At 40.8% G+C, this 13,933-nt stretch overlaps 1 protein-coding gene across 2 annotated transcripts in view; it reads right to left on the reverse strand.

Annotated features, from left to right (window-relative positions):
* The window catches only part of cables1 (Cdk5 and Abl enzyme substrate 1), a 23,568-nt gene extending 10,047 nt beyond the window's left edge, over positions 1-13,521 (reverse strand). Inside the window, exons 1-4 of one of the 2 annotated variants that reach the window (XM_046051091.1) lie at positions 12,819-13,521; positions 5,129-5,200; positions 4,871-4,963; positions 3,535-3,612 (exon numbers count right to left, since the gene is read on the reverse strand). In XM_046051091.1, the coding sequence (XP_045907047.1) occupies positions 3,535-3,612; positions 4,871-4,963; positions 5,129-5,200; positions 12,819-13,414 (839 nt within the window). In that variant the 5' untranslated portion in view covers positions 13,415-13,521. The remainder of the gene's footprint in view (positions 1-3,534; positions 3,613-4,870; positions 4,964-5,128; positions 5,201-12,818) is intronic. The other variant, XM_046051092.1, reaches the window with a different exon arrangement.
* Between the last annotated feature and the right edge of the window lie 412 nt (positions 13,522-13,933).

A 13,933-nucleotide genomic window follows, 5' to 3' on the forward strand; every position in this document is an offset into this window, starting at 1 on the left:
GACAATGACCCTAAGCACACCGCTAAAATAACGAAGGAGTGGCTTCACAACAACTCCGTGGCTGTTCTTGAATGGCCCAGCCAGAGCCCTGACTTAAACCCAATTGAGCATCTCTGGAGAGACCTGAAAATGGCTGTCCACCAACGTTTACCATCCAACCTGACAGAACTGGAGAGGATCTGCAAGGAGGAATGGCAGAGGATACCCAAATCCAGATGTGAAAAACTTGTTGCATCTTTCCCAAAACGACTCATGGCTGTATTAGATCAAAAGGGTGCTTCTACTAAATACTGAGCAAAGGGTCTGAATACTTATGACCATGTGATATTTCAGTTTTTCTTTTTTAATAAATTTGCAAAAATTTCTACATTTCTGTTTTTTTCTGTCAAGATGGGGTGCTGAGTGTACATTACTGAGAAATAAAATGAACTTTTTTGATTTTTGGAAAATGGCTGCAATGAAACAGAGTAAAAAAATTTAAAGGGGTCTGAATACTTTCCGTACCCACTGTATCTTGATGATTTTAGGTCACTACCAGTAGAGGCCAATGAGTGCACTGACAAAGAAGATTACATGCCTGCTGTCCACTTTATTCACACTGCCATACTGAATAGCTGACACCAAAGAGGTAATGGCAAGCAGAAGCCTCATATTACATAAAATTAGTGATTAAAAAGGTTGCTGGAAAATAAAAATGCTCAAAAGGCAGAATTGCCTGTTATTTTTTTCTAACCTACAAATGAGACATTTTTTTTATTTGAAATTAAATGTATAGCAGTAAAATGTCCCCTGAAGTTGCTTTTATATCAAAGCAAGAGCACATAAATAGCCAAATATGTTTGTATAATATTACCTTAAGCCTTATTTTAGCTCAATATTTACATCATAGTGAAATTTCAGAATGACGGCAGACTTGTAACGGTGTCTTGTTTTTTTTTTCCCTCTTCCCTTATCTTCCATAGCTCAGGCTTACTTTCTGTTGACCAGATAAATGGAAATGATAGAGTAGAAATGACACAGTGGCCGTCACATGACTCTCCCAGTATTTTGGAGGCCAATCTGTTCTAATGAAATCAGTCTTATCTGGCACATCAGGACACAATGTTGACAGATGCATCATAGACATGGAGATCCCGAGGCAGCAGACCTCTCAAAGAACAGTAGAGATTAAATAAAAAGGGGGGGAAATATAAGAGACGGAAAGCTTTGAAGGGATAGAGTTTTTCTATGATGCGATCCAGAAAATAAACAGTTGTGCTTCAGTCTGCAGAGAATAAGGAGCAATGAAAGGAAATCATAAGAAAAGCTGGCATTGCTTGGTAACATGCATGAACAGGAACCACTGGCTTCCAACATTTGTATGTTAGTAGTGTTATAATTTATGCAATCTATGCTCACCATGCCCTGCCAAACATTTCTAGAATGACTATAATGACTAAAGCATCTTGGCCCCTGCTGGCTGCTTAACATCTCACAGTTTAGGGTTGGGTTGACTGGCTTGTAATAATATTCCACCACAGTCTTGCCCAAGCTTCACTCATTACACTAAACCTGTGAGCATCACTAAGTTATACTTTATTAATCCTTGTTAGGAAATTTGTCCTCTGCATCTGGCCCATTCAACTTTTTACCCTCAAAGCCAAAGTCAACTGCTCTCCACTGCCAGAAGCATGTCTTTTAGGGTCTGAGTATATAAGGAAAGCCAGTCGAACCTAGAGGGGTTTGAACCCATGACAATCTAGCTGTCAAGAGGGTGTGACGTCCCATAAACAGATGTCCAATTTAACAGCCTTTTAGTCAGCATAGTTTAATGTTTTCTTTCCTTAAAGGAATAGTTTGGAAACCCGCCTATTTGCTGTCTCACCGACAGCTACAAGAGAAGTTTAATACCACTCTCATGTTTGTACACTAAATATGAAGCTGGAGCCAGCAGCCTGTTAGCTTGGCTTAGCTTAGCATGAAGACTTGAAGCAGTAGGAAAGAGCGAGCTGGCTTTGTGCTAGCACCTTTGTAGCTCACTAATTAACATGTTACATCTCTTTGTTTATTCTGTACAAAAAAAGAAAGGAAGGGTAAAAACATCAAGTTGTGGTTTTATGGAGGGTTATGTGTGGGACTCTTTCTTCTTACCAAGGACCTTCACTGTGATAGAAGTCACTGTGTCCTTCCAAGAAATAGTTACTCACTTACAGCTAGCTTTAAAATAAAAGATTAAAATTTTTACTTTGAGCTTTATTGTTGGTAAAAATAATCTAAATTTTCACCTTTAGACAAGGCAAGACTAGCTGTTTACCCGTGCTTTCAGTCTTTATGCTACGGTAAGCTAGCCATATCCTGGATGTAGTTTAATATTTAACAGAAGGATACAAAAGTGGTATCAATCTTTTCATTTGACTCCTGGCAAGAAATCAAATTAGTGTATTCTTCACAATGTTAAACCATTCCTTTTTATTCAATTTACTGTTGTAACTGTAGGAGAATTCTCCCTGTATTATGTCCCCATACCATTTAGGGACCATCCCTGGCTGCTGTACAATATTTGGCACTTTTTGTTCATGGGGCAGTAGTGATAGTATGCATAAGGACACAGGGACAGAAGAAAGAAGAAAAATTACATGCAATGCAGACCTGTTTGGGCCCATTTGTCTAATAAAATGCAGTTTTGCAGTTACAACACTGAGCCAGCCACGGTCTGACTGTAAACTGTCAATTAGCAGAAATGAGCAGTCAAATGTGCATATGCATACAGGATAGCCCTGGGGGTTTATTAACCCTTGACCTTGCACTGATTGGCTGGCTTTGGAAATTCCACAAACGGACTGAGTGTTTTATACTCTTCACTAAGCCCTAGTTTGGAGCTTTCCTTTCTGTGCATTGTATTCTCTGGTGTTTATCTGTCCCCTTTCTCTTTCACTTCCTCCAAAACACACCGTTTCATGTGACTGGGGGGAGCGTCACAACCAAGGCTGTATCAGAGCTATCCCCATGCAAGCAAGGTGGGTTCTCATGACAGAGCCTTGTGATGCTTTAAAAATAAAATAAAATAAAATAAAAGGAAACAAGCGTTGTCTACAGAAACGCCAATCTGCCAGCATCATGGACAATTAGACCAAAGACAATGCATGAAAATTATTTAAGGGCTACAGCTTCGAAATGTAAGAAGAGCAGGAAACCCAGGCCACCTACATAGAAAAGCTAGCAACAGACAAAAATGGGGTGACTTGAACAAATGGGATGAGTGCCCAAAAGCCACCAAAGAAATTATGGATAAAGCAATACAAGCAACAAGCATTGGTCTTCAATATAATCAAGCTATATAATGATATGAAGCCTTTGAAGCCCATTTCTGCCCACTGTTTATTTATTCATTAAACTTTAATAGTAAAAATGCATCCACCAAAACCAACCCTTAGCAATGTATGCACCAGTCAAGGGAGAGTACATCCACAGAAAAAGAGGGATGAAAAAACAAAGGGAAAGAGGGAGCACAGGCTGGAGGAAGTTACAAAGTTTGGCATGCTGTAGGATACATACCCTGCTTGGCTACAATCTCGATAGGGCAGGACAGAAAATACACTATAGAAGGATCTTCTGCCACTGATAAGGACTATCCTATAAAAACAAAAATGGTAAACAAGCTAATCAATATCTATCTGACATGATCCACAGGTTAAAGTTGGAGAGAGTGTGCAGTAAAAATAAGAATGAAGAGAAAGAGCTTAAACTTTGTTTTGTAGTACTGTAACACATGTAGCATGTAATCAGTGGTTTGGGGGCAACAATGATGCATTTTTGTTACAAGATCTTATTTTATTACCAACTTATGTTAACACTGCTATGCTATTTTTTAAAATTGTATAAACATGCATACAGTATCAAGATCAGAGATGTTTCCAAGTGACCAAATGTCAACAGCACAGAGTTTTCCTAACACTACAACAACCTCAAAATTACTTCTTTTAATAGCTGCCACTCACAGACACATGATGAATCTCACTACTCGGCCAAAATCAACATCAGGACATAAACGACACGTGAGTCATGGGTCTGGATATGAGGAAAAACAACTTTACTAAACAGATGACCTTATTAAGATGGTACACTGCATATCTAAACAAGATAAGCTGTACTAACAACATCTGCTCCTTCATATCAGACAAATGCTGAATAATCTGAAGATGAACAAATATATCTACACCTTAAAAATCAATTCAACTGAACAAAAAAAAAAAAAAACAAACAAAAAAAAAAAAACTTATTTTCTCAAAAAAGCACCAGAACTAGACTCTGCACTACAAAACACTGTGAAAAAAAGCTAACGGAATTAGATTTTTTTAAATCTTAAGACTATGACATAGATAATGATGAAATCACCAGAGCGGTATTAGTCAGAAACACTTTCTAGAGCATCTGGCCTACATTTCACAACCATCTTTCCTTTGGTTACATTCTGCACACGCAGTAAAACTAAACTAAATTCAAATTTAAACTCAAACCACCGTGCCGACATTGTTTTTATATTTAGGGATTTGTCTGCTGAATACACGCTTGTCTAAACTGTGACACAATAATATGCCTTTTAGCTCTTAGTAGTCAGTGATTTCATGATGTGATTCAAAAGTTCTTAACAGTAATCAAATAAAAATTTAAATAAAATGAAACCAGATTAAACTCTGTGTAAATGGACAGGATTCTTAGCCAATTACGTGTCATTTAGAAGTCAGAACAGCATGCAGTGAATGAGCCAGGCCTGCTTGCCTACGATGTGGCTTGAAATGTGAGAAACATCCAAACTGCAGTTCACTGACTCGGGCAGCATGCCATTATCCACTGAGGACTTGTATTGACTAGGGGATGGCAATGTTCATACCTTCCATTGCGCATATCATGTTGCCTCATGTTCTTTATGAAGTGGATCTTCTTGAAGCTCTTTGGTCGGGGTGAACCCGATAGGGTTCGGCATCTAAAATGTAAAACAAACAAAACTAATCAGTACCTCAACAAACAGATAAACTGTGCCAGTGGGATACAGCTGGACAGCAGCTCTGACAGAGCTGAATGTCTCAGTTTAGACACAAAAAAATACAGTAGCAGAGTATGTGAACAATATTTCTGTACAGTTTACTACCTGCGTAGAGGAGCATTCTCCTCAATGTCCTCAAGAGTTTCAAGCGAAGAGCGCTGAGAGATGAGTCTTCGTCTGGGAAGACAGAAAGGGGTATTTTGATGTTAGGGTATGAAGAATCATCACAGGCCTTCTCCAAAGCAGCGTTTAGAATAACTAACTCTATAATAAGCTTTTTTTGCCAAACACAACACAAAATCAAAGTCAATTCCCCAGCACGTCCTAAAATGGCAAGAGTGGGCACTGAAAAACCATCCATTTTCCTGAAGTCAGCCTTTAGATTAATCTAAGTATCAGCATTCACAAACAGTGCAGGGCATTTCAACAATAATATCCATTTACCTACTTAGTGCAAATCAGTGTGTCAATAAGTAGATAGTGGTGCTGTCCACCTCACTGTACTTTTGCACAACTACTGAGAAACTGAAAAGCGTGGAAGATGCCCATCACTTATTTTCACCCCGTGATGGGTGGCTGGGTATCATTTGACATTTGTATGAATACGACATCCAGGTTTTCGACATACCAAAACAATACATTTTTGATATCTGAGTTTGTTCAAAGCCCTTAAATGCAAAAAGTTTGTCTTTGCATCAATGTTAAATAAAGGATTTTGCTGAACACAAATGTGTTCTAAAGTTGGAAAGGTTTTGTGATTTAGACATTTATCTGATCAAAGAAAGTAAACAAACCTAAGAATTTGACCCTGCATTCGATGCCAGCTTTTGATACTTCCAACTTTTTCGATACTTGATGCTATGGACACATTTCGGTCAGTACTCATTAAGGTTTGATACCCAGCCTTGGAACAAAGTATGTGTGTGGTCACTGAAAGACCTGGAACAAGATCAAACAATGGTGAAAGGATCACCTGCCTCACTACGTCCTGTAGTTAATTTAAAAAAACAAGTCTTGAACGGTTGAGTTACGGCCATCCATCAACAGCACTGTGCGCCTGTGTGGTCAATGATCACTCCCCAATCTTGCGTAGATCACAGAGAATTTTGCAGGATCAGAGCTACTAAGAGGATAACAAGCTGGCTCTGCAAGCACTTTGTGTAACACATTTTGTCACAGATGGCCTTTATTTCACACTTTAGTCGCACAACTCAACAAGCCAATTCTGCTGGTAACTTTTATGTGATCGGCTGCCAGTTTAAGAAACAACCCCACATGTGATTGCTAAGTATGCCTGAGCTGTTCCAACATTAGGCTGTAATTGCGTGTTTAGTACCAAAATAACAACATAATCCAACTCATTTGTCAACTTTACAAAGTGGCCGCATTTCAAGTAGTGTAAGTTAACACATTAGTGGTTAAATAACAAAAACTTGACACATTCTCCCAGAGGATCGATCTGTCATCAAGTACTAAATAGATCTGCATCAGAGCCTTACAACTCAGCAAAGCAAAGTAAGGGTGCAAACAAATGACTGTCCACACCATTCATACAGTATCAATCTTCTTGCACTATCTAAATTCTTTTCACAATTCTAAATGTGCTGCAACGCTGCAGACCCTGCAAGACAAGCTAATGACACTTGACCTGACCCCCACCCCTCACTGAGCACTTAGCCAAAGGAGAGACAGCAGAGTGGCTGGTTAATAAATGACAGAGCATGAGGACAGATTAACAAAAGATGACTCTGTCCTTGAGGATCTCCCGAGGTTTAAACCAACACACAGTGAGTGAACACTGTATACCAGAGGAGACAGGGTGAGTGTTTACATGAGGAGCCAGGGCCGAGGGCCATTATACTGGCTAACCTTCTGCACTGTATAATGTGACCCTAATGATCATAAAGTGAAGGTAAGAACATCAAGTTCTGATAAACCTCTTGAACATCAAATTTTTAGTCCAAATGATTAGAATTATGGGCAGCTGACATTAACACTGTCTCATGTCAAAAGGGTCATAATAAAAGGGGCGTGACCTCCTACCAAAGGTCAGGCAAGTGGGATCATGTGGTTTATGGCCTTACATCATCCTTCTCCAGTAACAACCCTAAGATGGATTGGCCGGATAAGAATGTGAGGCTATAGGCAGTTGGAGAGGACAAGGGTTCTAGTTTTCTCTGATCACATAATTTGTAAAACTAATGAATGTTTAATTAAGCTTTTGGAACAATTTATGTAATAAGAAAACATTGCCATGGGAATGCTTCTGTATTTTGATGTACTTAAAAGGTGAAATGGGACGTTGGCATGGGAAATAACACTGATAGCATTAGTTAATGAAAAAGTACAAATCCCCAATGCCAAATAACCTATTATTGTAGCAATCGGTCTCAATTCTGTATCAACATAGTTATTTATTCTAGTCCAAATCTCAGTGAATTGTTATCGTTTTTCAAAAATCATTGACCAGTTGGTCAAAGGGCGTGTTTCCAGTTCATGAGGTCACAAATGAACTGTGAGGACTTTGATCCAGGCACTGTAGATGAACAGCAGCAGCAGGACATTTTTTTTTTAATGCAAAAGATGTTTTCCAGGCCAGTACAGATCATAGAAACAATAACACAGGCCAGGCCACTCTTTCACCTCAGACACAACTCTAACAACCAGGCTTAGAACAGTCAGTTTCTACCCAATTTGACATGAACAAGGCCTGTGCAGAAGCTTCAAAGAAGCCTCAGTATAAATCAATCACAAAGGAGCAACAACCACCATTATCTCTGACACAAGTCCCGCTAATGTCGCCTTGAGTGTTCAAGCATGTTCCATGTTCCTTTTTTCAAAAAGCTATTGATAATCCTGCCCAGTTGTGCCATCCAACGAAGCTATAAAACTCAAGTGCACTATTTAGATGTGGAGATTAAACACTTTGACACGTACCCCCTGTTGGCAGCTTGCCACGGGACAGTCTTTCATTTTGCCGGAGAGTCGCTGAGTGGAAATAAATGTAATGTTCCAGGCGTCTTCACACAAATGCAGCCCAGGCAAACAGAAATGTGATTATTCAGATAAAAAAATAAATAAATCCAGTTAGAGCAGTTCAGCCTCTCTGATCCTTAAACACATATAAATGGGATGTATCCGCAGATTAAAAAAATAAATGGGCAAAAAGGAAAAAATACTTTTGTGGTGTTAAATAAAAGCAATATATGGCATGGTCAGCTGCTCAGGGTGAGAAACAGTACAAGTCATGATGTGGACATTTAACTCCAGGGTCCAGCATGAAGTAAAAAACATGCTGACCCTTGTTACTCTGTCTTGACAAAGAGTGTTTGTTGACAGCTCAGACTTTGAGAGGCTCTGAAGGAAAATGAAGCATGCTTATATAATCCTGTGATTATGCCAACCATGACCTCAGCGAACAACAATCAACCTCATAACCAGAAGTATGTGACCCAATCGCTCAAACCTCCACAGGACCATTATAATGGCTTGTGCTCCATGTTTTCCAGCCACAGTCTCTGCTGCCTCACATTAAAAAAATATTGTTTTACATATTGAAGTATATGATTCTGCATTACCTAATGGGAATGTAACTAAAAGGACATGAGAAGACGTAACCTACCTACGTTTTAGGGGAGAAAGGATGAAATGATAGTAGCCCTACAACTTAAGCAGACAAGACCAGATGCTAATAGGTGTGCTATATTTAAAGCTCAGCTTTTTGTAAGCTGATTCATGATAGATGAAGGCCGAGGAGTTGAAGGAAAACTGAATATGAAATTATTCATCATTCTCATGCATTAGATTCTGATGAGGATATAGTCTAAAGCAGCTTTAGCCTCAGAAAGTCTATTTTGGCAGCCCATCAGAGGTTCTGCGACTTCCTGAATAAGAGCAGGACTGCAGGCCAAAATGTCTGAGGGGAGAGTGTGACTGATTCCCCTGGGAGAGGAAGTGGAGGATAGAAAATACAGAGTGGAGAGCCAGGCTGCTTCTCAGAAAGCCTGGGCATCCTGCCTTTCCCAGCCAGGGACCTCTGGACACGTTTCCACCAGCTGCCCTCAGAAAACAAACCAGGCACTATGCAGAGCGCTCGTCTGGCTGCGCGCCTGTGGAATATGGTCGTGCTCCATCAGCAGGTTGCATACTTCCCAACATTAGAATTCATTTTGTGTGGACGTCCTCCAAGCACAGTCCAAATGCAGGGTACAGTCAGGGTTTAACAAGATCATACTGTACTGTTTAACACTTGGCTGTGTAAAAATGAGATGGCAGACATGCAAAACTGTGGGTAGGGCTGGATATTGAAGCTCAAAGCCTTTTTGATACCAACCGAAATATGTCCATAGCAAAACATTTCGAAAAGTTTCTTGCAGGGCTACTTGTGTTTGACATTTGGGAAGTTTGGCTTCTTTTGTATTAAATATATACATTATCTGCCTGAAATGTGGTGGCAATAGAGCATTTAAATGTATCCAGCGGCATATATTTGATATATTCAATTCAATGCCACTTAAAACCACATGCATATACAACTCAACACCATTCATTACCACCATGTAGAGCTGGGCGATAAAATCGAGGACGGTGTCTAAAAAATGAAAATACATTTTCACTTGAAGTACGGAACAGCCACCAGGGCTCATCAGTGTCTGACAAACCACTGTCTGTGTAAGTTTGTGGCAACTAAAAACAACAGAGTGGCTCCACGTGGGCACACGTAGCAGAGCAGAGGAGAGAAGTGAACGCCACTCAAGTTGACGACAGCTTACATTACATAATGCTGAAATTCAACCATGGTGATCTGTCAGAAGATGCAGTGACTTAAACCAACGGCGAGTAAGAAAAAGTACAAATAATATGTATTTTGTTAAGCTGTGAGTGAAGGAAAAGTCAGATAGGCTAATTTATGCTGTGTAAAACACCACAAGCTAATAATGGTGACTAGCAAAAAACAACTGTTTTGTCTACGAACCTTAACAGTCAGCCAGCCTGGTATCACAAAATGGCATATGACCAACACCCCAATGTCTTAAGTCATTTCACATTAAGTAGAGTGTAATTTATACGCCATCCCATTATATCACATTGCAACAGTTTGCGGATGTCCTGCCTAATCTATACAACAGTACAGCCACAAGGACAGCCCTAGCCGAACTATGCAGCCCACATTTAATTATCGATGAATGGACTCTGCACTGCAACTGCCTCCGAACATCTAACAAAAATGTATTTGAATTCCTGTCTTTTGGATACGGAAGCCCTAAGAGGCCACACATTCATAAATTTTTGTTATTTAATTATTCTGTTTTCTTGTGATAACGGGATCATTTTCTCTAGATAATTAAACTTTTTCCTGTTACAATGACATAATTAAATCAGAGATCTCGAGAAAACAAATTGATAGTCATGGGTAGTCTGGTATCGGGCCAATTTGTTTTAGTCAAAGAATAATTTGAAGGTTGGTTAAATGTGCCCGGTTAGCCCCGTGGATAAAGCATGGGATTCTCAATCTAAGGGTTGAGTGTTTGTTCCCCACATTGGGGGACTATTTTGTCTCTCCCTCTTCAACAAAGTAATTATGAAGAGATTGTTTCACCGGCTCACAATAAAGCATTTGCTTGTGTGTGTGCGCGTCCTGGGGATTGGTCCACATCCATCAACCTATGGATGCTATTTTCCTATCCCCAGCAGAATCCAATCTCCCACTTCACGAAGGCTATTTCAGAGGTGTGTCACGCAAGCCACAGACTCATTTGAATGTCCTTCAGAACTTTTCAAAGGTGCTTGAAAGGAAAATAAGCATCCATAGGTTGATGGATGTGGACCACACACTCCAGGACATGCTTTCTTGTAAAACAAACAAGTAACTTACTTACTTGTCGACCCCTGTACTAGACTATTGTTAAAAAAATGTAAATAAAATGTATGACTGTATGGTCTCTTAGGGCTTCCGTATATGTAGCTTGTTTTGAAGAAGAAAAAAAGAGATTCAAATTGAGTGTGTTGTGAAAACATTCAGACATTTGATTTTTAGGCCATATCACCCAATTTTCCCTTTAAGACTCAAAGTTCATTGTTCACCTTAAAAACAGCAGTTGACAGAACAATCTTACCACAATTTCCATTTAGTATTCGTTCTGGAGCTTTCGATCATATCACATGATCTTCCTCAGTTGCCCAGCAATTGTAATTGAAAAACTCCATTTTTCTGACAGCACTTTAACATCTTCTCATCCATGTTGAGTCAAAGTTGAAACCCCAGAACAGCAAATAATGATGGGCCTTGTGGCGAGGCTGTTCTGTCAACTGGTTTTTCCAAAATGCCAAGAATGAACTTTCAATCTCCAATTTTTCAGCCAGCATGAACAGGAGGTCCATGGAAAATTTACACATCCACAATTCTAGGACAACCAGGCAAACACCATCTGTTGAGGAAGATCGAGTGAAACTGAGATTGTTTTGTCAACTAATAGGAGCTTTATTTTGAGCCTGTGTATTGATTCAACTCTGTTTATTTTTGAATCTGTATTTAAAAGTGTTATACTTGATTGTGCTTCATTGTACATTTAAAAAGTTGTTAATGAGGTTTTGAGTGTTAAGACAATTTCTTTTAATGCACTTTCACTACCAAAAAGTACAGATTAAAACTTTCGGAAGCTGTTTGGCACTGCAATTTCCATGAGGTCAGGAAGGGGAACTAAATGCTTAGTGATTGTTTCACCATGAAGCAGAGTTTCCTGAGAAGTCTGGCAGAGACACCAGAGGGAGGAGAGGATCTGGGTAACAGAGGGGCTCTGAATGGGAATCACAGCATAGAGGATTTGACAGCAGGTTCTGACAGTGAGAGGACCATGAGACGACTGTTACTGACAGCTGTCTTGCTTCGAGGTGATACCCTCCAAAATCTCCTTGTGCCTCGAGTGTGAAGACAAAGAGGGCAAATAAAAGACATTCAAATGGAGCAGCAAGCCCCTGTTGTATATGTAGTTGAACAGGGGTATAGAGTTAGAGGATGTTTACAGAGAAGGAGACAGCAGGTGTGTGCCAGGTTTTGGACATTCACTAAAAATAATTTGAGGTCTAGTAAATTTGTTAGAGAGCCTGAGAGCATGTGTGCATGCATGCAAGCAAGAAAACAGAAAAAAGATCATTTGAGTAGCTGTGCTGCTGAGAAAATAAATACATATTTAATATATAAAAGTATACTATCTTTGTTGCTAAGAACCAAAAGTACTGGTTTTGCAAACCAGTACTCTACAGTATTTCAAAAAAACGAGTTCCTAGTTTCTTCAGAGCTCTCTCTGTCTGTGAGGAGAACAAACACTTAACCCATTTGAAGTTCCAAATAAAAGTTGTTTACTTTTTTACACTTTGAAGGGATTTGCCAAATTATGAAAAAAAAAGAGGAATCCCGTTAATCATTTAACAAATTAAACTATAATCTGGCTGCAACTGTAGCCTGTTGTCTGTGGCATCTTGGAACTAATAAAAAAGGTTATGCAATTTGGTTTAGAAAACAATAAATCTTGTCAATTGTCTGCACAATTGATTTTACCAAATACTGCTCCAATGCATGCATGATTTTTTGGGGGGAGGGGGGGGGGGCGGCATGATTAAGGTTTTGTTTGCTTGCTTGCTATGATGACATCAATGTACAGTTTAATGGCCTGACAGTGCACCAGATCCTGCAGACAAGCTTCCTGACATCGGCGCCCACACCAACCACACTGTAACGTTACTGCATGTTCCCAAACACCAGGCAGTTCATTGAAATCGTTGCTCAGAGAGTTACCTTGACCTCTGCAGCTCCATCGCAGAGTTAGCTATTTGTCCGCCATCCAGGCAGTAGTTCTGGGATGTTTGCCTGCAGTAGGAGGCAGGTAGGATTCCCTGAGTGTACGTCTGCAGCCTTCCTCTAGCCGAGGCTGGGACAGCGGGGAAAGGCGAGCTGAACGTGGAGGGCGCGAAAGCGTCGCCCTCCGTGTCTGAACTCGCCGGGGTAGCTGCAGCACCCGTCCCAAAACTGGCCCGGCTGCTGGCGAGGAGAGCCTGGTTTGCAAAAGCGAGCGCCTGGGCGGCCGTGTTCGCCGCTGCCGCCGCCGCCGCCGCCGCCGCAGCAGCAGCAGCTCCGGCGGCGCCAGCAGCCCCGTACGCCGAGCGCTCTGGAGAAACCAGGCTCTGTCTAGTCCTAGATTCAGGCGAGTTATCCTCTTCGTTTCGATTGTCTGCATCGTCTTGCACGGGTCGTCCATCTAGAGAAATGTTGCTGAGAAAAGACAGCGCCGCTTGCCTCCTCCTCGGGTCTATGCGTTTCCGCGTATGCTCGATACTGGAGTGCTTGATCTGTAGCGTGGCTGTGGATGTGTTGCTGCTCGTGGCAGCCGCCATGGTCCACTACTTCCAGTGATCCGAGTCCCCGCACCAGCGATCTAACCTACCTGACATCAATACTGTGCTAATAGTGCATGGTAGTGGCCTGTCTTTTAAGTACATGCGTTTAACTGGGTGAAAACAGGGAGGTCACGTGTGTGCAGTATTGTGGCAGCACAAGGAAAATTTGGACCAATGGGCTGACAGGAATACATGCGGGGTTTTTTGTGTGTTTTTTTCCCCTACCTTTTCCTGACTGCTGAATCCTCCACTCGCTGCTCTGACTCGGCATGCCAAAATTACACAAACTGAGCTCGGCATCTCTACATCAGTCTGACCTGCACACTATTATTAGCCCGTAAGCAACAGTTTCAATCTTTTCCGTCCATTTGGATAACACATTCCTACCAGACATGTTTAACTTTGAGTTTCACAAATTTAAATTTCACTCAAGCATGGCGACAGAGCTGCTCGCTGCTTCCTAAATCAGCACAAGGCGCAGTTGTAGGCTATGTACAATGATCAATGGTTGCTGAC

The sequence above is a fragment of the Micropterus dolomieu genome, linkage group LG06 (genome assembly GCF_021292245.1).
Source record: "Micropterus dolomieu isolate WLL.071019.BEF.003 ecotype Adirondacks linkage group LG06, ASM2129224v1, whole genome shotgun sequence".
Classification (NCBI taxonomy): domain Eukaryota; kingdom Metazoa; phylum Chordata; class Actinopteri; order Centrarchiformes; family Centrarchidae; genus Micropterus; species Micropterus dolomieu.